Genomic DNA, 25,893 nt, shown 5'->3' on the forward strand with positions numbered 1-25,893 from the left:
ACATCCTGGTATTGGGGCCTGCACTGCCTCTATCTGGCTCCAAACACTGGATCAGGTCTCACGCTGGCTGTGTGCCCAATCTAGTATATAGAGCCATGGCCTGTGGGGCTCACCACACAACTATGGGGAGCCCCATGAGCCAGTGGCACAGGGCCAGAGGATGAGCACCCCTATTCTAATAATTTCCAGTGTGGCAACCACCAGGGGTATGCAGTCACAGAAGGATTTTTTTTTGTATTGTAGCAGGGTATTGAAGGGTATTTGGGTAGCTGCTTCAAAGATACGGTTTATTTCTCTCCTGGAGTGTCTTATTGTATGAAGGCAGATCTTAAGGTGGGTATAACAAGTATTCTCTTCAGAGCTGATGTGGTGGTATCTGAGGGCCTGACTGTAGATTATAGCTTTTTTGGTATGCTTGGGATGATGCTCAGTGCAGATAATGAAAATATCATTTATGTAACATGGGTACAGTGCAGATTTGATGGTGTATTTTTTTTTTCTAGAAATTCCTCCTCCAGTTGCTCATGAAGAATTTGGGGCCATCTGTGTGCCCATAGCTGTGCCCATGGTTTGGAGGAAGTGCCAATTGTTGAAACTGAAGTTGTTGTGGGCAGGTGTGGATTAACACCAGGCCAGTGGTGATGCATAGGGGGTGCATGTGCACCCCCTGAGAGCGCTGATGCACCCCCTGACAACAGCATTCCCGGGCAGGTGGGGAAGGTGAGAGAACCGGCTGGAGAGTGCCCCAGGAGAAGTAGTCCCCCCGTGGCCAATCCCACTGACCTGGAAGTGCCAGTGGTGTGCCTGGAAGTGCCAGCACCGTGCCACTGCCAGTTTCAAGTTGGCAAGATCAACTGCGGGGACCCCCCACCACCCCAGCCTGTGGGATTGGCTGCAGGAGGACCTCCCCTCCAGTTGCTGACTGTCTTCTTGCGGGGGGGGAGGGGGCAAGTGCCCCTCCCACTCATGGGGCCCAGGGGCCTCTGCCAATCAGGGGTCCACAGGGGTGCCAGGAGCAGCATTGCTCAGGAGGGCATTCTGGCTGTGGGCATATGGGGTGGGCAGCAAGCACCTCCTCCTCTCCAGCCGAGCCAGGGCCAGAGGCTAGGGGCAGGCATAGGGCTCCCTGCAGGCAGTGGTGGTTTCCTGGGACCATCTGCTGCCAGCAGGCCCCATGGGCAGCCCCACTTCCACTCCCTGCCATCTGTGGGTGGCCAGCACCAGTGCCATGGGGATAGGATGGGACAGCCTCATCCCACCCTGTCCAGGCCAGCAGAGGGGTGGGTGGGCGGGCAGCCAGGGTTGGAGCTCATACCCCCTCTCCCCTACCCCCACAAGCTGGCCCTGGCCCAAGCCCATTCCATGGTGCTGGGGTACCACAGCTCCAACTGTGCAACACCCACCAGGGGGAGGGGGTGGGTTGGGGCTGGAGGTGCCTTCACCTCGGTGGTATTCGCACCCCCTGGTTCACCCCAGATATGCTAAGGAAGCCAGGTGGGCCCAGCCACAGCCCTCTGGCAGGCACAGAGGGAACCTGCCCTGCTTGGTAGGGGGCCTTTACTTTTCTGTTTGCCTAGGGCCCCAGTAATCTGCCACTGGTTGTGGGTGAGGATGAAGTGAATGATTTGTGCAACATGTTGCAAATCTGTGTGTACTCCATGTTCTTAAAGGTATTTCAGGCAGGCAGCTATAATTTTGTGGTGTGGAATGTTAGAGTACATGCTGGTAACATCCATCACTGGTGTGGGAATGATTTGTTAATGTATTTGTTATATGTGAGGTAAATTTACAATTTGCAATTGGTGTTGTGAAAGCCCAGAGTAAGCTGCTTTGTGCAGTGCACTGTGGAAGTGATGCCATAGGCAGAGGAAGAAAAAATTATTATTTGTGGGGGCTGAGCCAAGTGGTGGTGCCTGGGCTGGGCTTTGGTGCTGGCCAGGTCCGGTCAAGCCCCGTCAGCAAGGCGCCCCAGGAGCTGTGAGCCATTAAGCCGCCTGGCACCAGCACCTGCGGCTGCTGCTCAGAACAGCTGGTGCCCTGCTTCTGGAGCTGCACCTCCCTCGGGAGCAGTGCAATGCCATGTCAATGCAGTCAAGGGGGTCAGTACAGTCAGTGTCTTGGAACATATTCCTATTTGTTATATTGTCAACTGGGTTCCCTTTATGTGAATTCAAGTTATGCTCCATTTTCCAGGAACACATGTACAGCATAAAGCGAGGGAAACCTGTATTTGGTATCATAGACTTGTTTGTTGGCCTCATTGATTTAGTTTTGAAAGCTGAAGATGATTATAATAATGCTCCACTGTTGTTCACTGGTTTGCTTACTATTTCATTGTTGGATTTTAGGGATTGTATGGCTTTTTTCTCAGAGGGGGGGAGGTTATTGTAGTCCTGGCTTTAGTTGAGAATTTCACTGTTAGCTTTCTTTTTGAGCCTGTGTTGTATAATAGTGGTGCATGGGTTATTTGTTTGTTACTGCTGGTGCTGTGGGCATGGCAACCTCCTCTTGTATCCAAGAGAATCGAGAACTTTGGTCCAGCAACACGATCACTATAATCCTGATTCGAGTAAAGAAGAATGAGGAATCATGAGCAAAGAGAAATCACATGGTGTATGGAAGGGGGTACAGGACAAGGGGATGGTGCCACAACATGCAGATTTCATGCTATTTACTATCCATAAAAGCAAGGCACTACAGTTGGTGGCTGGTCTGGTCTCCCAGATTTCCAAGAATAAGATGGAAGGAGGAAGAATTGGAGCAGCATGTCTCCTGGGAGAGTAGCTTTGCAAAAGAACTGTGGGACAGAGTGTGAACCTTTATCTGTAAAGTAACAGGAGCAAAGACTTTAACCAAAGCCACTAGACTGTATGGCCAAAGGGCAAGGTAACAGACTGGTTTTGCTTTCAAATGACTCTAGTAGCTTTTGGATTGACTTATGGAAGACCAGAAACCTGCTGCCTTTTTAAAGTTTGGAATTGAGTTACAGAATGCTTGGGACTAGGCCCTCAATGAACTACACTCGTATTACGCCAGAGACTGCAAGCTTAGGGGAAGAGCAGGCTGAAAGTGTGTGGAAGCAGACAGACTGGTGTTTATTATTTAAGAATAATTAAGACTGTTTTGTGCTTTATTGCAACAGACTGAGGAAATGGTAGCAGACTGGAAAGCAAGAGCATTGTAAATTAAATTGTGCCTTGTCTGTATGAAGGGGAACAGACTAGAAGGAATGTTTAAGGGACAGGTTTGCATTAATACACAGAGCGGGGTGTGAAACAAAGTTTTTTTTTTTGTTTGTTTTTTTTTCAGTCATGTAATTGGTGGGGGATGACAAATACATGAAATGTTTTCTGTTTTTATACTTTTATAATAATAATAATAATAGGATGGTATTGCATCTCACCATCCAACCAAAAAGAGGTAAGACAAATCCCTTTAGTGGGTTCAGTTTGAGCCTTTTACTCAAGCCAAGGAGCAGATAAATTAAAATAAGAAATATACTTGTCTTATGGGAGGGAATACATTTCAGATCCATTCCTTCTAGCCAGCTTCCATATAGGATAAAACAATCTCTCTCCTGTCTTCTCTGAGAAGGAAGAACCAATCAATAGCAGAAGGTTTTGAATAAGTTGCCCAAACCTTGGGAGAAGAGGTGGAGCTGTGGCACCAGGCTTGCTGGGCTCCCCATGGATTCACAAATTTCAGTGTAAGTCCCAATGCAGGCATGCGGGGCTGGGCCCGAATGGTGCAGGGCCCAATTTGGGTGCCTGATCTGGGCACAGGGGGCCTAATCCAGTGCCAACCCCACAGGTGATGTGGCCCAGACTTGGCCCCGTGCCACTCACCAGGCCTGAGAGGCTGAGGAGTTGAGCACCACTGCTGGCAGCAATAAGTAATAATGAGTGACTTGCCACATGCAGATCTTGTCCTTTCTCTACCTCCGGAATTGTGGTGAAATGCTCTCCTTTCTTCCATGTTTTTGTTCTTAGATGGGGTCCAGGTGGTTTTTCCTCCCAGTCACAATCCAGCTTTTAAAAACATCCTAACTAATCCCTCACCACAGAATGTATTGGGTACAAAGGCATATGGAGCAGGATGAGTGTGAATGCAGAGTATGTATATGGAGCAGTGTGTGTGTGTGTGTGTGTGTGTGTGTGCATGCAAGTTTTCATGTGAATGCAGAGCGTGTATATGCAGCAGCGTCCGCGAATGCAGAGCATGTGAGAATGTAGCAGTGTGTGTGTGAATGCAGCGGTGTATGTATAGGTACATGGCTGGGTGCGGGACGAGATGCACAGCACAGACCATCTTGGCCGCCCCCGCCGGCCTGGCACTCCCCCGCCACCCGCATGCGCACTCTCCCCTCCCCCCGCCCCCCTTCCGCTGGCCTCTCGCTCTTGATGTTGATTTACATGTAGCTGACGATTGGCGGAGGCGGCTGGTGCCATCACAGTGTTGGGGGGGGGAACGCTCCGCCTTCGCTCCTCGGTGCTTGGGGCTACCTGAGCGGTGTCTTCGTTGTTGCCCGGCTGCTGGCCTCACCCGCCCGGCGCCGGGATGCTGGACTACGAGTGCGGCTGGAGCTTGTCCTTCGCGGGCTGTGGCTTCCTAGGCGTTTACCACATCGGGGCGGCCACCTGCTTGCAGGAGCGGGCCCCGCGCATCCTCCGCGACGCCCGCCGCATCTACGGCGCCTCTGCCGGGGCCCTCACCGGCGCAGTCCTGGTGGGCGGCGGCTCCCTCGGTGCGTCTCCCCTGGTGCCGCCCCTCCAGGACCTCGCGCCGGGCTGGGGGCTCCCGTGCGGGGGACCTGGTTGTTCGCCGACCCCACCCGAGTCCCCAAGGGCTGTCGGGGGCCCTGCAGACGCTTTCCTTGAAACCTTGCCTGCGCCTATGTGTTCAGAGCTGGGAAAAGCCTTAAGTTGGCTTTCATGGGTTCTTCTGCACTAGCCTCTGAGCCCGGTGGCTCAGGGCTTCCTGGAGGAGAAGCCAGGGTTGGATGTAAATGGCCCTGTTTACAGTTTTTTCCTTGCTGCTAGTCCTGTCCCCTGCTGCCATGGAGAAACGTGGCCTCCGTCCTCTTTGGAACAGGTAGGAACGCAGTCTCCATCCTCTCTGGAACTGGAACTGGCAGCGGCATCTGTGGATGGTCACCAACTGCTGGTCAGTACTCGCCACCCCCCCACTACCAACACCCCTGTGGCAGCCTGCAGGAACTTCCTGCTGACCGTCACCTGCAGGCAGTTGCCATGCCTCCCCCAGTCTCTGGGGGCACACATAATTTATGTCCCCAAGTCTTGCCTCCCAGGCTCTAAGCATTTTTGTTGTTCTGCTCTGGGCTCTTTCCAATGTGTTCATGTCTCTGAAGCATGGGGCCCAAAATTGGACACAGTGCTCCAGGTGGAGGCCTAACAAATGCTAACTAGAATGGAAGAATCGCTTCCCTTGATTGGCTGTTCATGCAACCCAGTATGTTACTGGATTCTTTTGCAACGAGCACAGTATTGGCTCATTCAGCTTATGGTAACTCCCGGGGGCCTTCTCTGCACTATTGCAGCCTAGCTGGTCACTCCTCAGTCTGTATTTGTGCATGCAATTATTCCATCCCAGGTGCAGGACTTTGCACTTGTCCTGGTTGGATCTCATCTGATTGATTGTGGATGATTTTTCCCTTATAGCTGGGTCATTCTGGATCCTAGCCCCCACCCTCTGGGGTGTCCTGTGGTCCCACTCAGTTTGGTGTCATCCAAAAATTTGTTAAGCGTGCACTCAGTCCCATAATCCAAATCATTAATGGGGACCTTATTTTATACCTCCTCCCAACTAGACATTGAGCCACTGATGGCTGCTTGTTGAGCATGGTGATCCAACCAGTTATGTATCCAACTTACACCGTATTTTTGTATACTCTATATTTCCTTTGCTTGTTAATGACAGTGTTGTAGGAGGCAGTGTTAGAGACTTTACTGAAGTCAAGTTATATCACATCCACTGCTCTCAGCTTGTCATCTCATCATTAGAAATCAGGTTGATCACGCATGACTTGATCTTGTTCTGCTTGTTCCTGATGATCTTGTTTTCTGGATGATTCATAGTGGATTCCTTGAGGACCTGCTCCGTGATCTTTCTGGATATTGAGGCCATTCTGACTAATTGCTAGGATCCTCCTTGTTTCCTTTCTTAAAGATGGGCACGATATTTGCCCTTTTCTCAAACATCTGGGACCTCACCTACCCTCTACAAGTTCTCAGAGAGGGTACGTCCCATTTGGCCCTGCCAAGCTGAAATCATCTGATTTCTCGAAGTAATTCCTTATTTGTTCTTTTGTTCTGGCTGTTTATTTCCTTCCTTGTTTTTGCTGCCAGCTGTGCTTGTCATCTGGTTGCTGTCCTTGTTTGTGGAGACTGGAGTAAAAAGCATTAAATACTGCAGACTTTCCTTCATCATCTGTATCTAAACTGCTTTTTCATTCCATAAGGGACCTATAGTTCCTCCTACTTCTTGCATACTTGTAGAATTCCCTCCTCCTTTTCTTTTGACTCTTATATCCCTTGTCAGTTGCATCTGAAATTGTGCTTCAGCCTTCTTAATTTTCTTCTTGCATACCTGTGTGATGCACTTATGCTCTTCCCTAGTAGTATGATCAAGTTTCCACTTTTTTTGATTGGATTCCATTTTGAGTTTTAGCTTATTGAAGTGATTGCTGTTTTGTCAAGCTGACCTCCTTTTGCACTTCCCATTCTTCTATTTCATCAGGATTGCTTGCTTTTATAACCTTAAAAGAGCCTCCTTAAAGTACAGCCAGCTCTCCTGGACTCCTTTGTCTCTTAGACTTGCTTCTTGGGGGACCCTGCCCAACAGTTAGTTCCCTGAATTTCCTGAAGTCTGCTTTTCTGAAATTCATTGTCTTTTTATTCTACTGCTGTGCTTTCTTCCTTCCCGTAGGATCTTGAACTCCATCAGTTTGTGGTCACTGTCACCTGAGTTGGCTTCCATCTTCACATTCTCAACCAATTCATCTCTGTTGGAGAGCAGCAAGTCAAGAAAAGCTTCCCTCTTAGTTGGCCTTTCTGCTATCTATATTAAAGTTATCCCTAACACACTCCAAGAATTTGCTGGACTGCTTGTGCATTGCTGTGTTTCCCTTCCAGCAAATGTCTTGGTTCTCATGGGGGACTTAAATTATCAAGTCCTGCCATCTGGAAACTTCCATCAGTTATTTAAAGAAGGACTCATCTACCTCCTTCTCATTTGGTGACCTGGAGCAAATGCCCACCATGACATCCCCCTGTTTCTCTCTCCTCTGACCTTTACCCAGAGGCTTTAAATAGGTCTAATCTTCCACTTCATACTGCACCTCTGAACACATGTATGTCACTTCTATGTCAGGCAGTATCTCCTCCTTTTCTCCTCTGCCCATCCTTCCTGAACAAGTACACTCATCCATTACTGTAATCTAGTTATCAGCAGTAAAAGAGGGGTGTACAACCAGTGGAAGGGAGGAGCTATCACCAAGGAGGAGTACTGCTTCTTAGCCCATGAGTGTAGGAGGGCTATTAGGAAGGCCAAGGTAGAGATGGAACTCAGACTAATGTCTAGGATTAAGGACAACAAAAAGTCCTTTTTCAAGTACATTGGGAGCAAGAAAAGGGCATCAGGCAATATAGGGCCCCTGCAAGATGCAAATGGTCATCTTGTGGGTATGCCAGATAAGAGAGCTGATATTTTTAACAGTTTCTTTGCCTCTGTTTTCTTGAACAGGGACCGGGACATCCCATCTACCAGAGGTAGGGACAATCTCGGGGATAGCTCTGTCAGGCCTTCAGTCAGTGCAGATGTAGTTACGGATCTTCTGGAAGGGCTAGACATTTTTAAATCTGCAGATCCAGATGCCCTCCACCCAAGGGTGTTGAGGGAGCTGGCAGGGGTCATTGCTGAGCTCTTGGCCCAGCTGTAGGAGCATTTGTGGTCATCTGGCCAGGTGCCAGGGGATTGAAAACTGGCTAATGTGGTCCCAGTTTTCAAGAAAGGGAGGAAGGAGGACCCAAGTAACTATAGGCTTGTAAGCCTTACCTCGGTACTCGGGAAGATCTTGGAGAGAATCATCAAGGAGCACATCTGTGGGGGGCCTGCAGGGGAGATCATGCTCAAGGGCAATCAGCATGGGTTCATCAAAGGCAGGTCCTGCCTGACCAACCTGACTGTCTTTTATGACCAAGTAACTAAATCCTTGGATTATAGTGTCACCGTGGACGTAGTCTTTCTAGACTTTAAGAAGGCCTTTGACACTGTCTCTCACCCCATCCTCATCAATAAATTAAGCGACTGCGGCATTGATGCCTGCACAGTTGGATGGATAAAAAATTGGCTGATGGGGCGCACCCAGAGAGTAGTGGTGGATGGGTTGTACTCAACCTGGCGAGATGTGAACAGTGGGGTACCCCAGGGCTTGGTCCTCGGAGGCCCGCATTGTTTAACATCTTCATCAGCGACTTGGACGAGGGGGTGGAAAGCATGCTGTCCAAATTTGCTGATGACACTAAGATGTGGGGTGAGGTGGACATACTTGAAGGGAGAGAGAGGCTGCAACTAGATTTAGACAGACTACAAAAGTGGGCAGATGAGAATAGGATGGGGTTCAACGTAGACAAATGTAGGGTACTGCACCTTGGGAGAAAGAATCCACAGCATACATACAGGCTGGGGAGTTCCCTTCTTGAAAGCAGAGAGGCAGAAAGGGATCTTGGAGTCTTTATTGACTCCAAGATGAACATGAGCTGCCAATGCCAGACTGCAGCCAGCAAGGCCAGCCATACCTTGTCATGCATCCAAAGGTGAATCTCAAGCCGGTCCAAAGAGGCGATACTCCCCCTCTATGTGACTTTGCTCAGGCTGCAGTTGGAGTACTGCATCCAGTACTGGGTGCTGCACTTCAAAAGGGATGTGGCCAGCCTGGAGAAGATTCAGAGGAGGGCCACCCACTTGGTGAGAGGGCAGCAGGACAGGGCCTATGAGGAGAGACTGAGGGACCTAAACCTGTTCAGCCTCACTCAGCAAGAGGAGGCTGAGGTGGGGACCTGGTGGCTACCTACAAACTCATCAGGAGAGATCAACAGCACATAGGCAGAGCCCTTTTCTCCCCAGCATCACCTGGGGTGACAAGGAACCATGGTAGTAAGCTGATGGTGAATAGGTTTAGGTTAGAGATCAGAAGGCAATATTTTACAGTTAGGGTGGCCAAAATCTGGAACCAACTTTCTAGGGAAGTGGTCCTCGCCCCTACCTTGGGCAAATTCAAGAGAAGGTTGGATGATCACCTGTCTGGGGTCTTGTGAACCCAGCATTCATTCCTGCCTGTGGCAGGGGTTCAGGCTAGATGATCTGTTCAGGTCCCTCCTGACCATAGCTACTATGAAACTATCCCACCATGTTTTTGTAATCTCAATTATGTCATAATTCTGTGCTTGTCCTAGGACCTCCAGTTTTTTTCTGTTTTGTTCCCTATGCTTCTTGCATTAGTTCATAAACACATATCTAATTGTTTCTTACATTTAAGCAGTTATGTATTTCAATAGGTATTAAGTCTCTTAGCTTTACATTATACTAGAAAATGTAGAAGTCACATTTCTAACTTAATAAATTAATACTGTATTTTCTCACATATTACCCACACCTTTTTCTCCAAACCCAGCTTCTGAAAATTGGGATGAGCATTATATGTGAGAAAATGGGTCCAGAGATTTGGTACTGTGAGTGGTGGCAGTGTTAATTGCTCATCCTTGGGGGAGACAGCTATCTGTTCTCTGCTGTCAAGTTTTCAGACTCATAGGGAGCTGGATGATATGGCTCTGCAGGCTGAATCAGATCAGGGTATGAGGTTGGTCCATTGTCAGACCTTGCATGTGGCCCCAGATCCAGCCTGCAAGGTCTGACCTGGCACATGGATCCAGAACCAAAGCATGGCCCTAGACCTGGCACACAGGGTCAAACTCAGCATGTGGCCCTGGACCTGGCATGTGGGGGGGGGGGGGGGGTCTGACTCTGCATGTGGTTATCATCCTACTGTGCCAAATCAGGCTGTGGCCCTGGATTTGCTGAATGTGTGGTTAGTCCACAGGCTCCATCTAGCATACAGGGCTGAAGCAGGCTCAAGAACAGCTGATGATACTTAGATCAGCAAGGTGACATCTTCCCCCCCCCCGTGCAAACTTTAAAAAACAGGGTTCTTGTAGACTGTGAATAATTTTGAGGGGAAAACTTTCAAAGAGTCCATTTTTCCAGGTGCCTGTTACTCTTGTGGAGTAGGATGGGAATTATACTTCTTGTATAGTACTGCAGCATGTTGGAAAGAAAGTGAGAAGCAGCTCAGGCTGGGAGCAAAATAGCATGTGGGGAATGATTGACAAGCAGGGTGGCAAGATCTGGCCTTAGAGTAAAGCAGCAAGTGGGGAAGGGAGTAATATCCTTATGTAAGAAGACCCAGTGAGGGTCCTCATTTACTCTTAAGATCTTTTTCTTCCACACAGCAAATAAGGCCTACATTTTATGCACAGTTTTTGTAGTCTAATATATTTAGTTTTTCACAAAACTGGGAGTTTTCACTCTTTTTCTTCATGATGTCTCCTGAAACTTTTTTTCCCCCTGTGAGCTTCCATAGATATTGGCCTATGGAAGATTCATAGGTTTGTTAGGCACTGTATTCCAGTTCTGCTTCCTGAAGATGATGGAGTGTTCTTAACTTCCATTAACTTCAAAGAAACTAGCATGCACAATTGGGAATCTAACGGATAAACAGCCCCTGTTGTGTCAGCCAAGTTAGATTTTCTGTATCTGTCCAATCACAAGAGCATATTATTCCTGCCCCGTTTTGATGCACAGGGTGAGGAGGTTTCGAGAGCTTTTTCCATTCCTTGTCTATTTTCATCACTCACACAAACTACTTTTTGAAATCTAGAGACTGATCTCTGATATTTCCTTTAAAAGAAGTAGAGAAAAGTAGGGCAATGACTAGCTAAGAAGGAAGCACGGCTAATACTGTACATGCTTAACTTTTCAGATACTTAATTACAGCATGGACCCTGTGTACCAGGAAGCTTTAGGAGTTCTTTTTTTTTCAAATCCAGTCTGTGACTGCCCCTGCGGTGCTCTGCATGAGGCTGATCTCCACCTGCTCCCACCTGGGGCAGCCTGCATCATGCTCCCACCTGTACCTGCCCTGCATCCACTGAAAGCACCATCCCAACCCCAGCCTTGGCCAGTGTGCACAACTTCCTGGCAGGGCTGCCTTCCACACAGTTGCCTGCAGGTGGCTGTTCATCATGCCGGGTGGGTGGAAGACAGCTGGAGCTGGAAGTCCATGTGCTGGGCCAGGAGCCACCCCTCCCTAGCTGGCTGGGCATGTGCCTGGCGTGCATCTCCACGGCTGCTGCTGCTGCTTCCCTGTGCTACCTGCAGCCCAGAGCAGCACAGCAGGGGCAGGAGAAGGAGGAGGAACCACTGGAGGTAGGGGGAGCTGAGCAGTACCCAGGTGGTTGCAGGAGCAGCCCTGCTGGGAAGCAGTGCGTGATGGCTGGGGTGGTGCTGTTGGGTGTGGGGTGGATATAGGTGGGAGTGGGTGGGGCTCAGCCCCATGCAGTGTGTCATGGGGGCAGCTGGATGGGTGGGCAGGCCACACCTGCACCTGCAGGACTGCAAGGGTGAGCTCTGTTGTACACGCCCCTGCCCCCAGCGGACTCCTCGAACCTAGCATGTGGGCAAGCCCTCCCTCCCCTTCCTGTCCATTTTCCCCACATATTTCTCAGAGACCCACTCACAATTGCTGGGTCTAACAGCTATATCATTATAGCTTAAGCTAACTAGCTCTCTCCCCAGCACCTGCCACTTACTCTGCATGTGTGTCCTGGGAGGGTGGGAGGTTTCTCCATCCACCTCTTCTCCTGCTCCTGGCTTGTCATACAGCTGCTGGTTCTCAACACTGCTCATGTCCTTTGACAAAGGTCTTCTGTAGAATTTTGAGCCCCTTCCCTGCCATGTCTGGAGAGGAGATATGCAATGAGGAGGCAGTTAGGAGATATGCAATGAGGTGGTTGTTTCTTGCTCAGCATATTCATCAGACAATCTCGAGAGAGAAACTTAAATTTGTTTTCGAGTTCTCTGTTTATAGCTAGCTTTTCTGCCTTGAAACCATGGAAGCCAAAGCAAGTTAGGAATCTTGAAGCCCACAAAGCTTTGTTGCTTAAAGTGTACCAGAACTTGCACAGTGAAGTAGGGGTGGGCAAAATACGGCCCACAGGCTGGATATGATCCATTAAGGGATTTTATCCAGCTTGCGGTGGGTCCTTCAGCCTAGGCACAGGGGACAGCCAAGGCCATGGTGCATGTAGCTGGTCCTGCCACCCCTGGCCGTGCAGCAAAGTGGGGGTGGTATGGTGGCCGGACTTGCTTTCTGGCAGCCCCTGCAGCAGCCAATCCTTCCAGCTGCCACTGCCAGTTTCTACTGCCACCATTGGACTCATCCCTCTTGCTCATGCACTCCAACCCGTCTGCCCGCCGGCGGTGACACAGGACAGAGCAGGTGGACAGAGTCTCCATGGAAGACGGCAGGGAGCAGCATCTGGGAGCAAGATGGGTGAGGGGCCAGGGTTGGGAGAGATTGTGGGACGGTGACAGCATGGGGCTGGGCCTGGACCTGGGGCAAAGCCATAATCTGCTGCCCACACGTCCCTGCAATGGGTGCTGGTTCTGTGGGTAGGGGTGTGCCAGGGAGCTGATTGCAGTTCTGACCCGGGCCCTGGTCCCGTGCTGTCACAGTTCTGCGATCCCAATCCTGGCCTCACCTGCCTGTCCTACTCCTGGTTGCTGCTCCCCACCTGCCCATGGCTCCATCCCATTCCTCTGACTGAGCGTGCCTTGCCTGCATGGGTCCCAAACTGGTCTCCACAGAGACTCCAGGATCGCACGGTGGTGACAGCGTGGGGCCAGGACCCAGGGCACAGCTGTGATCTGATCCCTGTATGTCCCTGCCCACCCTGCCTGTTGCTGGGGCATATGGGGATTGGATTGCACTTTGCCCTAGGCCCTAGCCCCACACTGTCACTGCCTCCCCATCACCCTGGCAGAGCATGGAGCAGAGCTACTTAGGGGGTTTTGGTGAGCTGTTGTGGGCCAGGAGGGGGGGAGGGAGAGGTGCTGACTCACTCCTCCAGCCCAAATAATTGCCCACCCCTTCTCTAAAGGTATATTAGCTGCATTATTCACTTACTGCAGAAATCCACAGGTTGACAGATTCACCTGTGGATGCAAAGGAAAAGTTGCTATGAAAGAAGTTTGCCATTGAGCATCAGCAATTTTTTTAGAAGCTGTTTTTTTAGAATGCCTTAATGGCTATTTTAATATCTTCCCTATAGAGTTATAGTTCCTTCATGAATACTTTTCACTGATCATATTATATTAAAAGAAACAGAATAAAGCACTAGTGATCAACCTTTCCTGCCCAGAGCAGGGGAGCTGGACCCAACTATCTCATGAGGTCCCTTCTAGCCCTAAACGTCTGTGAATCTGTCCACCTGTGGCACGGGCAGTCAGGGAGGAGAAGAGAATCAGAGTGATATTTGGGGTGGCTACATGTCTGCCGAAAAGGTTTGGCCACTACTGCCTTACATATTCTGTAGACTAAAACATGAGGTAAACATCTAGGTGACCAGAATAGAGCGTTGACAAGCATACTAGCCAATTTCAAAATTATTGCATGACTTACTGAAAGAAATTTGGGTTAAGCAAAAATGGAATGGTGGGGATTTTCAGAAGGTCTCAGTTGCTGTAACTTCTCTCCCATTTAAATTGATAATAAAAATACCTAATAACTTTATTAAGACTAAGCTTAGACCAATATTGAGTACTTTCAGAAATCTCTTATGAGCCTTATTACTCATTCTCCTCTAAGTAGTAACAGTTGCGTTGACTTTATTGTACTCAAATAAGAATAACTTTGTTCTTGAAGCAAGTACATTATAGTTTTAGCACAGTAAAAGGTGCATGAAAATCTCAGCTTTAAGTGTCTTAGAAGATTAAAGTTTTACCTGCTAAAAAGTTGTCTTCACTTTTTAATCAGTGTACCAACAAAGGAAGATCCTTTCCAAATGACAAAAATACATGTATACTCTGTCTTTAGACTAAAATTAGCTTCTTAAATTTCACTTTCTAAAATAAGAAATTGTAAATGTATGCAACCTGAGAGTGGTTTTGTTAAATTCTTTGTTTCACACTTAGAATTGGCCTTTCCTATGTTTTAGCCACATAAGCAACTTTAAAATGGTCTCTCCAATTTTTAATAAGTAAACTCTACCCACCTTAGCAGAAGTAATGAACCTTTACTCTCCTCCTTAAAGGCCTGGGAATATAAGAAATTTCTGTCTGCCTTGAGAGCTTAACCCCTTCCCCCCCCCCTTCCTCTCTTTCCTCACCCCCAAAAACTGCTGACCCATGTTTTTTAATTTTGAGCTGTGAGGCTACTTCTGTGTAATAGGGGTTTGCAAAACGGGCTGTATTTGATTCAGATTCGACCCAAATTGGGGACAGTGATTTGATTTGCTGATTCGGATCACTGTCCCCGATTCGGATTTGGCCAAATTGAATCTGAAGATTCGATGCTGATTCAGAGAATCAGCGATTTGGCCGTAGACACAGCTTTAGATGTTTTTTCTACATACTTTGAGGTACCAGACATGGCTCGTGAAAGCTGCGATGCTAGGGGTGGTTGGAGTGTCTCACAGGAGCTCAGGGAGGCCCCACCCCCCGTGTGCTTGGCAGCGAACCTGTAAGTGGACCGGAAGTACTTCTGGTCCACTTCTGGGTCTGCTGTTGAGCATACTGGGGGTTCCCCTGTACCCCAGTGATTGGCTATGGGGGGGCCTGGTTTCCCCCCAGACCCAGGAGGTACCAGTCACTGAGCCACGGGGGTTAGGGGACCCCCTGCATACTCCCTGGCGAACGCAGAAGTGCACAAGAAGTGCTTCTGGCCCACTTCTGGGTGTGCTGCTGAACATGCTGGGGAGCCCCCCTGCACTCCTGTAGGATGCTCCATCTGCCCCACCATCACAGCATTCACGAACCACCTGGTGCCTTGGAGTATGTAGAAAAAACATTTAAAGCTCTGTATGTGTCCGAATCGTCAAATCTCTCCGAATCGATTTCGAAGGTTCCAGTTCGATTTGGAGAAATTAAAGGGTCTCCTGATTTGATTCAGATTTGGAGATTTGGCTGCTGAATCAGGCCGAATCTCCACCAAATTGAATCAGGGACCAAAGCTTCACGCAGCCCTACTATTTAAACCAAGACATTTCTATGTTATGAGGTAATGCAACACTGCTGTAGGGGAATAATAAATGTCTGGGAAGTTGGTAGGGAGGGGGGCTAGAAAATAGTATAGGGGCCCAGTTACTTCAACCCAATGATTTTAACTCTGATTTAGAGTTAGAGAGCTCAGCCTTCTGATCCATTATGCCAGGAACAAATCCCACTTTCCAACAGAACAATCTATAGGAATGTCCATATTGCTTCTCTTTCTTAATCTTGGATGTTTTTTAGCTTAGAATAAGGGAAAAGGTAGAAACAACTTTGAAGACTTCTTTTAGTAGCAGGATCTTAGTGGTAAATAAATCGAAGTATTTGGAGTTTTTACAGGGAAAAGTTCATTGTCATTCTCTGAAACTGAAGGTATCTACCAAGGACTGCCAGGATTTAAAAAGAATATACAGAATTTTGAATTAACTCTTTGATTTTTTTCCACTTCAAAAACCTCTTTTTATCATGGGGCATAATTCATAAAATTAATCATAGTTTTTCATTTTGTACTACTGGGTGGAGAGGAGTGGCAGCAAAACACAATAGCCGGTATTAATGATTAAATGGTGAGATACTTGCTAATAGGTTTCCATTCTTCCTCTTCTGCATGGGACTCAGTTTTTACAAATTTCATGGAAGAGTTGAGTAAACTTTTGATTTACTTCTAGGTCAAATTCCTTTTTGATGAGAGATTTTTAGCTTCCTTTTTGGAAGTAAAGCAAGGGAGAAGGGCAAATTTCACATTGGTGTTGATAAACTTTGAAGTTATTAGCTTGAAGCCCTGTAATTGAGCAAGGAAGGTGAGCTGGTAGTCAGCCGCCTTGTGATAGGCTTAGTTATCTCCTGCAGTAGACAAGACGGGGTTACTGTAGGACATTAACCTGCTTCATCTTATCTCCTATACTAATAATGTGGTAACGGAGGCTAAAACCGAAGGTACTAGCAGATTTCAAAAGTAAGGATTTAAAAAAAAAAAAAGTTTTTTGAATAATGCCTTGATTAAAATAGTCCAGCAAGAATGCAACCAGAAATCAAACTTAAACTTGCTAATTGGCAGAGGCTCCCTTTGTTTTCTCCCTTTCATGCTACCTTCAAAATCTTATTTCTGTCACTGGAAAAACAGAATTTATTTTTTATAACCTCCAGATTGGATTTTCTTCTTGTATAAAACAATTCAATATTCAGTTAACTGAAAGAATGTTATTACTGGTTAAATGGGAAGTCTCGTGCACTTAGGATAAGATTTTCAGAAATAACTAGGCACTTTTGGTGCCCTAAAGTGGGTCTGCATTTCAGATAGTGCAGAAGACTCAATTTTTATCAAATTAGACTTCAGGAAAATTGAGGGGTCTGAAGTTGAGTGTACACAAAATGAGTTACCTAAAAAAAACTTTACTTTTGAAAAATCTCAGCCAGAACGCAAATCTTAGAGCTTTTAACTGCTTAATTTTCACTGTACTAATGTACAGAGAATGGGAGTAATGCTGTAGCATATGTTACATCTGCTGATGAAAGTAAAGTTGAATCACAGCTCTCTCTGTTCTGTTGCCAGTTTAGTTGTGGGTTCCTGTGTGCTCATTGACAGGTCATTTAGAATATAATTTTCATGGGCATTGAGCAGTACAAGTTCTATGAAATATGTGGAGCAGCATTTGACCAGCACCTCTGAAAAATCAGACCTCAACCTTATTGTATGTTTTTTTTCCTTTCTTGCAAAATGGTGTTTACTTTTCCCCCCCCTACCTTTAATGGGATAGTAGTTGATCAGTGTGCACATCCTGCTAATCAGACTAGTAGAAGGCAATTAATGTATTTGGATTGCAGCTTTTGTGATCAGAAACATCAGTCAAGTATTTCTTATAACATGGTTTCAAATCCTAATGTCTATTGGAGGAAAGTGTGCAATTGATTTTATATTAAAGTTTGTGTAATTTGTTTTTTCTTTATGGTCAAGAACGCTTTCAGTTGCTGAGAGAACTTTCTTCTTGTTTGTTTTGCTTAGGAGCCTACGTTTTATAGAGGCCATATAGGCAAAGTAGGCATTTACTGCCCTGAAACTATACTGTTTGACATTTGATGCAACTTCCTTGGTGGACAAAATGACTGGTCACACTTGTATTCATGTGACATTTATCAACTCGTTGTTTAGTTTGTAATATTGCAAGTAAAACTGTTTGCTAGAAACTTAAAAAAAGCATATTTCTTTGGCTTTGACATCTTTGTAATTTTACCTTAAAATAAGCACATAGAAATGCTTTTCTCAAGTATTTATTTCCTGAAAACAGTATTTTAAAATGACGGTGCCTCTTCATCTGAACTTGTATCAGACAGTTACTGCACCATGATTAGTATAACTGACACCTTACCATGATCAAAAATGAATAATTTATATTTTTTAAATAAAATTTATCTGCAACTGTATACATGACTCAGCAGTTCCTGGAACCCAACAGTAGAAGCAGGTACAATTATACTAAACATTTTGAGGTTAGAACTATTCAGATTTTAGTGATTGTTTAAGGATATCTTAAAATTTCATTTTATGTAGACAATCTTTGTAGAACGGCAGTCTTCTGTGACAGATGCATCAGAAGTGGTGTGAGCTGGTTGGTCCAAACTAACTTGTTACTGGTATTTGGCTTGTGAGCCAGAATAAATAGTTAAAATTGTTGCATTTCAGGCACAAAGAATATATATGAAAATTTGTAACTTTTTCTCATAAATTTACTTGATCATCAGGGTTGGGTGCAGAATGCCATCAGTGCCCATTTACTTCAGTGAGCCAAGGCTAATACAGTTTTGTAAGTTCTGAAAAATATTTTCAGATGACCTTGCATCCTATCAGTTTGAACACATCATGTTACTCAAATTTATCATTCTTCTTTTTTCCTTTTGAACAAATCTATCTTAAGCACTAGGAAGCTCCTTTACACAATTGAAGAACTTTAAACATTTACCATAAAGCATAGCTAAACTTGTTTGTCGTAGCTCCTAGCTAGTTTTATTTGTTAGGATTATTATGTTACTAAAGGGTAACTTTTTTGCTGTAGTTTGATCTAATTGATGTACCTGAATGTTGTCTTACACTTCTAGTATGGGGACATCAAAGTCAGTTGGCCCTGTGGGCTGAATCTGGACTCTGGGTTTTCACTGGGCCAGATGGCCTGTGTGCAGTGCTGGTGGTATTAATTCTTGCAGCAGCCAGAGCTGCTGTTTCAGCAAGTGTCAAAGTCAGTTAACTAGGGAGTTAATGCTGTGGCCACCCCCCTCCCTCCTTTCCCTTGCTGTTGATTTTTTTTTTTTTTTTTTTTTAGTTGGCAGGGGTGAGTAGAAATCTTGATTGATTGATTTTGGCAGCAGATTGGTGGGGGAGGCAAGTAGTGTTATCTGCCAGCCCTGGGTTCCAGGACCGTATTGAAACAGCAGCTCCAGCAGACTAAGCACATGGGCTGAATCTAACTTGTAGAGGTGCGTGGTCCAGCCCACAGGTGGCTCTGTGGGCGGAAGGGCCCACCTCCATGGGCCATACGTTTGACACCTCTGGTTTAGTATATATATGATTAGTGCTTGAAATTTTTGTGGGTGTAAGATTAATCAGCTGGAAGAAATTCAGAGTAAAAGAAATTGAATTTCAGTTGAATATTTGTGAACTACATCTTTTTTGGATATGAAGATTCTATACATAAATATTTCCCAAACGGATTAGCATACAGCTGCTCCTCCCATCTACCTGTTAAAGAAAATCAGGTTTCCTAAAATTCTGTAGTATAGACAAGCCCTTATTTTTGGTGCATCTCTTTCATCCATGAGGATGTGTGTGAACTAAAATAAATAGTTGCTAACACTTTTTAAAACTTTAGTGCATATAAGGCAAGTTGTATTTTAACAAGTGTTAGCTGCTTAAGGTGAACTCAGATTTCCTATTATTTTCAGCATCCCTAATATTGTAAACTGACATTAAAATGGGTGCCCAATCTGTGCTACAAACCTTCATTAATAATGCATAGCAGTACACAAACAGAAGGCTCTATTAATCACTTTTTCCTAATTGCTCAAAGATGAGTTAGAAATATTGACTGTCATAGATTTTTGTAATGAAAACATCCTAGCATTTAAGTACGCTCAGCATTTTTAAATGACTGAAAATAATTGCCAGTGGTTTCGAATGCAGTGATTTTTTTTGTTTTTATTTTTCAGCTGAATCTTGTGCAGATGTTTTGGCATTAGCCAAGGAAGCCAGAAAACGAAATCTTGGTCCTCTTCATCCTTCATTTAATATAATGAAGATTATAAGAGATGGGCTCATAAAAAACCTTCCAGAAAACACTCATCAGTTGGTGTCAGGCAAACTGTATATTTCCCTAACCAGAGTGTCAGATGGTAGCAATGTGCTGGTGTCTGATTTTAATTCTAAGGAAGAAATAATTCAGGTAAGTATTGCTGCAATTTAGCTTTCTAACTTTTTGAAATCTATTTTTACATTGAATTTCTGGTGCTTAGTCTTTTACTAGCTGTAGGATAACCTCAGTAATGGTCAGTCAAATTTCTTATGACCTGGTTTGTGCTATTGTTTGTTAGGGAAACTAATTGCAAAGTTGGGTATATGGTTTGCTTACGTACGTTGGTATGAAAATTAACATTGTAAGGGTGGCCATTACTTGAAAACGCTGCATATCCTATGAAGTTGCAGGCTGTTTCATTTTAAAACCTGTATGTTAATTATGTAATGAGCAAAATGACTGACAAATTATTAAGGAGTAATGCTTCTGTTTTGACCTCTTAATACTGTCCCCAGTGAGAGAGGACAAACATACAACAACTGGATTTTCAGGATTTGTACCTAATGCTGTAACTAAAGTGTGAACAGATGTCACATTTGAAGCCCTAGAAGTGCTTCCAAGGAGCCCTGATAATGGGACAAGACAGTGTGGAGGCCTGATGCCTGGCTCCAACCCCTACAGGCAGAGGCTAGCTTCTGCTGGTCCCACAGAGGATGCTAGGCAGAAGCAACCCTGCCCTCCCTGTGTCAAGTGGCAGCTGGAGCTGCCCAGGCCCAAGCACAGTTTGCCCAGGGCCTGTCACGTGGTGCTGGGCAAGCAGGAGGGGCTGCTTCTATCCAGCATCCCCTGCAGTTCCTGGGAGATGCAGTCTGAGCCTGTAGGCCTTGAGTGCCATCGGCCAGCAGGGGCCAAGGCCCAAGCCTAGCTCTCCTACAGCCTGCGAGTCCATACTGCATTTTCCAGGTGCCATGGGGAACACTTGGTGGAAGCAGCCCAGCCTACCTTCCTGGCATTTCTTGGTAGGTCCTAGCCAAGCCACTTTTGGACCCTAGCAGGGGCGATGCGTAGGGGGGGCATGGGGGGGGGGGCAGGCAGGAGCACCAGTGTCCTCCCTGCGAGCACTGGTCTGGGAGCGGGGCTACCAGCAAAAGCAGGAGTTCCGGAAGCGGCGCAGCAGCTCTTCGGTGAGAGAGATTGGGCGGGAGGACCCCCACCCTAGTATCCCCCCTGACTCAAGAGGCACCAAACAGCCATGGGCCCTAGCCTCTGCCGGCACCATGTGGTGCCGGGTGGGTGGGCAGGGCTGCTCTCTCCTAGCATCTCCCACAGCATCTGGGAGATGGAATCTAGCCCTGCAGCCCACTAGCAGAGGCTGGGGCCCAAGCATGCCTCACCCTGTGGCAACTCCTACCTGCAGGCCAGATAAAATCAGTTGTCAGGCCATATCTGACCTGCTGGCTGTATTTTGCCCACCTCTGCTCTACAGAGTGTGACAGAGGAGTGTAGAGTCCTCCAGCATCTCAGAATTCTTTGCTCTACACCTCCTTATAGATAGAAGGGAGATGAACCAAGGGAAGACTGTAAGTGAACACTATCCTGTGAGTGTTCCTTCGCTTGCCCAGGGACTTTTAAGAAAGAAAATATTACTATGAAAATTCAAATTTGGAAACAAACTGGGGGATTGGGTAGGGAGGTGATTGCCTAAAACCTTTTTTTTTTTTTTTTTTTTTTTTAAATGGACTGTGTTGCCAGAGTCCTTGAATATTGTCTCTCACTGTTGTAGTAGAGTATTGGTGCATCATCATACAATAGTTTTCAATACTAGAGAAACTGACACAATTTACCTGTATAATCTGCTTTCTTTCTCTAGGCTTTAGTTTGTAGTGCATTTGTCCCTATTTATTGTGGCCTAATTCCACCGTCATTTAGAGGTGTGGTAAGTCTGCATTGTTTTGTGCTAAATGCTAACAATACGTTTGATTGTGTAAAATGTTGAAAGACTGTGTATAAACTTTTTGAGAATCCAAATTTAAAATGAACAGAGCTTTCATCAGAGGTCATGTAATTGGAGCTATATTTGACTTCAACTTTTGAAATTAATAAGAAACATTACATATGAAATAGGAGACAATAGCTACAGAAAATACTTCCCTCTAAATTGAGTTAGGTGACAAGCTCTGGTGCCTAACCTAAAATGCCATGTAAGCCAGTGGTTCCCAATCTTAGATTCAAGACACCCCTCCCTAACTTTTTTGAATTGAATGGCACCCATTTCAAAAACAAATTTATTACAGTGCTTACCTCCATGCAGAGGGGCTGACCAGTGGGTGCAGGGGAAATGGCCAGACAGGAACTGAGCCTGAGCCTGCATTAACGACTTATTTCCTCACATCTTGGGGCATCCTTCAGAGGATCTTGCATCCCCCAAGGGCACCCCAGCACCCTGGTTGAGAATCCTTGACTTAAAGGTAGGAGGTTACGAAGGAAAATGTTTTACCGACAATGTCTACACTGAACTACCCGCTTGACTGGTGGAAGACTAGTCCCTTAGGCTCTTGCTTTGAAAAATATCTCCTAACAACAGACTACATTTCCACATCTGTATATTTTACAGCACATATGTCTCCTTTAAATGCAGATGAATTAACACAGGTTTAAACTGCATGTTTAAGAATATATGCATTGAAAAGACTCGATCCTGTTTCTCTTTGCACTTTAACGTTTTAATAGAGGGAGGTTTTTAGCCACTTTGAGCAAATCTTGAAAGTAAAGATTGCAAAGTGTTTGTCTTAAAACAGCATATTTTATTACGATAGTCTAGAAATGTGAGACTTCCCACTGAAGTATGTTTACACTAAAGCATTGTGAGTAACCATTATTTGGACTTCATAGGGAAACGTGCAGCTTTGTCAGGCTGTGGTTTGATAGAAATTGGAGGGTGTGGGTACATTCTGGCAGAGTTGATGCTACTACTTTATTTTTGTGTGTTAAACTATAATGATGCATTAGATTAGTTTTGTGTTCAGCTGCTTTTTTACTGGAAGTGGAGGGGTTGAGAAAAGGGGAAGACACTGAAAGAAAACTCAAGCCAGTCCAAGTAATGGTCCATTGCAACATTTGTAAACATATGTTTAATGGAAGATCTCTCATTTCTAAGAATGGCCTTGAAATATGTTGCCTTACAGTAGTTGTTCCTTGAAACTTGCTTAAAGGCTGAGGATACCTACCATTGAAACATTTTTTCCCTTTAATACTGAAGTTAAAATAGCAGAGAACGTTTGTGTTTATTTTGAATCACAGAAGCACATTCCAAAACTGTCTTATTTTTGTTTCTTAAACTCTTCTGTATCTTATCTTGAAAATATATCTGGAACAATGTATTATGAAAACAAGATAGACAAAATCCAAAATTTGGGTGGATCCAGGTTAGTTTGACTAATTAGTCCTTGTGCTGGGGCGCTACAGGTATTGAAAAGGGTCTAGTTTGGATTAGAAAACATGAGTGTAAGTGCTCTATTTGTATTATCTGCCCTATGTTCAAAAAGTTTGCCACCTTTTCACCTTCCCTGCCCAATAAACTGAACTAGTTCTAAAGTAGTACTAGATTTCTTGTTTGCAGGGAAACAATCGAGAAGTCATAGTAAATGACTCGGAATGAAAACTCTTGGGGGGTTGGCTTCAAATGTTTTCATTCTTTTTCTGTATATAGACTGAGATTAGTTTGTCTCTCTTTCCCCATGATGGAGGGGGACTAGCCAGATCACTTAGGAACCTGGATGTTATAAAAAGCCCCAATCCTGCAAATGCACACGTACCTCTGTGTTTGCAAGATTGGGCCCTGAGGCTTTAAATCAGGCTGGTTATATGGCTCATTTAACACAAAACCTGACATTCTTCTCTGCTTGGAACTTTATACATGTGCTTTCTTGTGGGAAGGTGCCTAAAAGAGATTAGGTGGGGGAGGTTTTCCATGTATTGAAGATCTGGGTAATAATTTATCAGCAAAATTTAAATGCTGTATACATTCCAGAATAATTCTAAAATTTTGTGCATTGGACTCTGTGAGAGGAGCTTAGTGGTTATTTGTGTTGCCATTTGTTATGAATATTTGGTTCTTAGTAGAAATAGTTAGATTTTGGCAGATCTTAAATATGAACACCATGGGCCTTGTATTGTCTTAGTTTTGCAGCATCATATATACCTGAAAGGCCAAACCAATACATAGAATTTATTTTTAAAATGATTAAGATAAAATTTTAGTATTTGTAATTAATGTATTCAGTAATTTGAAATAACACAATAATGTAATATTTTAGAAAATGTAAGTGTGAAGGTAGGTATTTACAGCAGTGTTTGCTTGAACATATTACACTTTCCATTAGTAATTTATTCTAAGTGTATTATGAATCTCCTTTTTCCACCTTAAATGTGTGCAACCTGGCTAAACAAAAGAATTTCACATCAATGTAATGTTATGTACCTCCTTCATGTAGAGGGCAGTCATCCTTTGATCACTCTCCAGCACAGATATTGGAGGTGGAGAATGAAAAGGCACTCCCTTAAACATCAGTCAAGTCATCCTTGGCACACATATCTAAGCTTGGCTGAATATAGTGGATATTGGTTACCGCAAATCTGGTGGGGATATTCCTCCTCAAGTAAAACTGCCAACAATGTCTAAAGAATTTGGGAGGGACAAAAGAAAAGAGATGAGACTTTAATAATGAAAAGTCTACTAACTTTTGGCAGAATGACAATGTGGAACTCCAAAAATTGGTGGTTGGGTTTACTGTGGATACAAGTGGAATCTGAAACTACTTAAATGCATTATGAAATTAGCTGGATCTCAGGTGTCTGATAAGCCTTTTCAAACTTCCAAGAGCAGCATTAAGGTTCACTTGTAAATGTTTGTGAGTTTTTATAATTAATATCTTGAAACAGACTTGCAGAAGAAACTAATGCCTCTTCCTTAGTTACAAAGACCAGGGAATTCAACTTAAGCTTCCAGTATGCACCATTTTTCTTCTATAGTTGGTTTTCATTTTGTGTTTCCTTTTGGGTATGACAGCCCCAGTAAGTAGCTTTTTAAGAATATTGTTTCCTCTTCAACACAGGGGAAACAAAGGAGAGAGAATATCATTAATAGTATCACACGTGGTCACAACATCTTATATCAAAATATTTGTCTTTGAGACACTTTAAAAAATGTAAATTCAAAAGTGTCGTTCTTAAGTGCATGTGCAGAGAAAAACTATTTTTATGTTCGGTGGTAATGTCTCAGATGGTTCTCAATAAGACAAGTCTTTTTTATAAATTGTCTGATGATGTACATCTCTCTCTCTCTCTTTTCAGCGATATGTGGATGGAGGAATCAGTGATAACCTACCTCACCATGCATCTAAGAATACCATCACAGTCTCTCCTTTCTCTGGGGAGTGTGATATCTGCCCAAAGAGTAACTCTGCAAATTTTCATGAAGTGAATCTTACTAACACAAGCATTCAGTTCAGCTTAGGGAACCTATATCGTTTAACACAAGCACTTTTTCCACCAGAACCCAAGGTAATGTGTTACCCTTGTGCATGGTTCTTAACGTAATGTTTTCTATGTAAATGCTAATTCTTGGAGAAGCAGTTGGGGTGACTTGGTTCTAGCCAAATAAACTTTTTTTCCTGATGGTATCTGGTGGTGGTTTCTTCATTTGGACAAATAGTTTTTTATTTTAGTCTTGAAGTACAAGATTAAAATAAAATGCATATTGTTCTGTTTTTGTGTTCCTATGACAATACCTTTAGCACTTTGAATTGTTTTGTGCAATCAGCACTAAAAACTGTATTCAAAATGTAGCTACTTTATGTCCCATCACTCTCCAGCACAGATTTTGGAGGTGGGGAGTGAAAAGGCACTCCCTTAATCATCAATCAAGTCATCCTTGGCACGCATATCTAAGATTGGCTGAATATAGTGGGTATTGGTTCCCACAAAACTGGTGGGGATATTCCTCCTCAAGTGAAACTGCCAACAGTGACTAAAGAATTTGGAAGGGACAAAAGGAAAGAGATGAGACTTTAATAATGAAATGCTTACTAACTTTGGCTGCTTCAGAGGGTTTTTTTTTCTTTTTGGTTTGTTGCAAACAATTTTGATGAGTGTTTTTACACTTTCATCCTGTATAAAAATTCTATTTCTTTTTTTGTTTGTTTGTCCAGGACTTTGAAAATGTACAATATTGGGTGACTTGGTGGTGTACCTGGTAACTCTGGTTGTCCTG

General features: G+C 44.7%; 1 protein-coding gene across 6 annotated transcripts in view; it reads left to right on the forward strand.

The window, feature by feature from the left end:
* The first annotated feature begins 4,470 nt into the window (after nt 1–4,470).
* LOC102563962 (patatin-like phospholipase domain-containing protein 2) overlaps nt 4,471–25,893 on the forward strand; it is a 38,300-nt gene continuing 16,877 nt past the window's right edge. For 2 of the 6 annotated variants that reach the window (XM_019493178.2, XM_019493179.2), the window contains exons 1-4: nt 4,474–4,744; nt 19,540–19,772; nt 21,493–21,558; nt 24,975–25,184. In XM_019493178.2, coding sequence (XP_019348723.1) covers nt 4,558–4,744; nt 19,540–19,772; nt 21,493–21,558; nt 24,975–25,184 — 696 coding nt within the window. In that variant the 5' untranslated portion in view covers nt 4,474–4,557. The other 4 variants (XM_059726644.1, XM_006264669.4, XM_019493180.2 and 1 more) reach the window with 4 other exon arrangements.

The sequence above is a fragment of the Alligator mississippiensis genome, chromosome 4, assembly GCF_030867095.1.
Source record: "Alligator mississippiensis isolate rAllMis1 chromosome 4, rAllMis1, whole genome shotgun sequence".
Taxonomy (NCBI): Eukaryota; Metazoa; Chordata; order Crocodylia; family Alligatoridae; genus Alligator; species Alligator mississippiensis.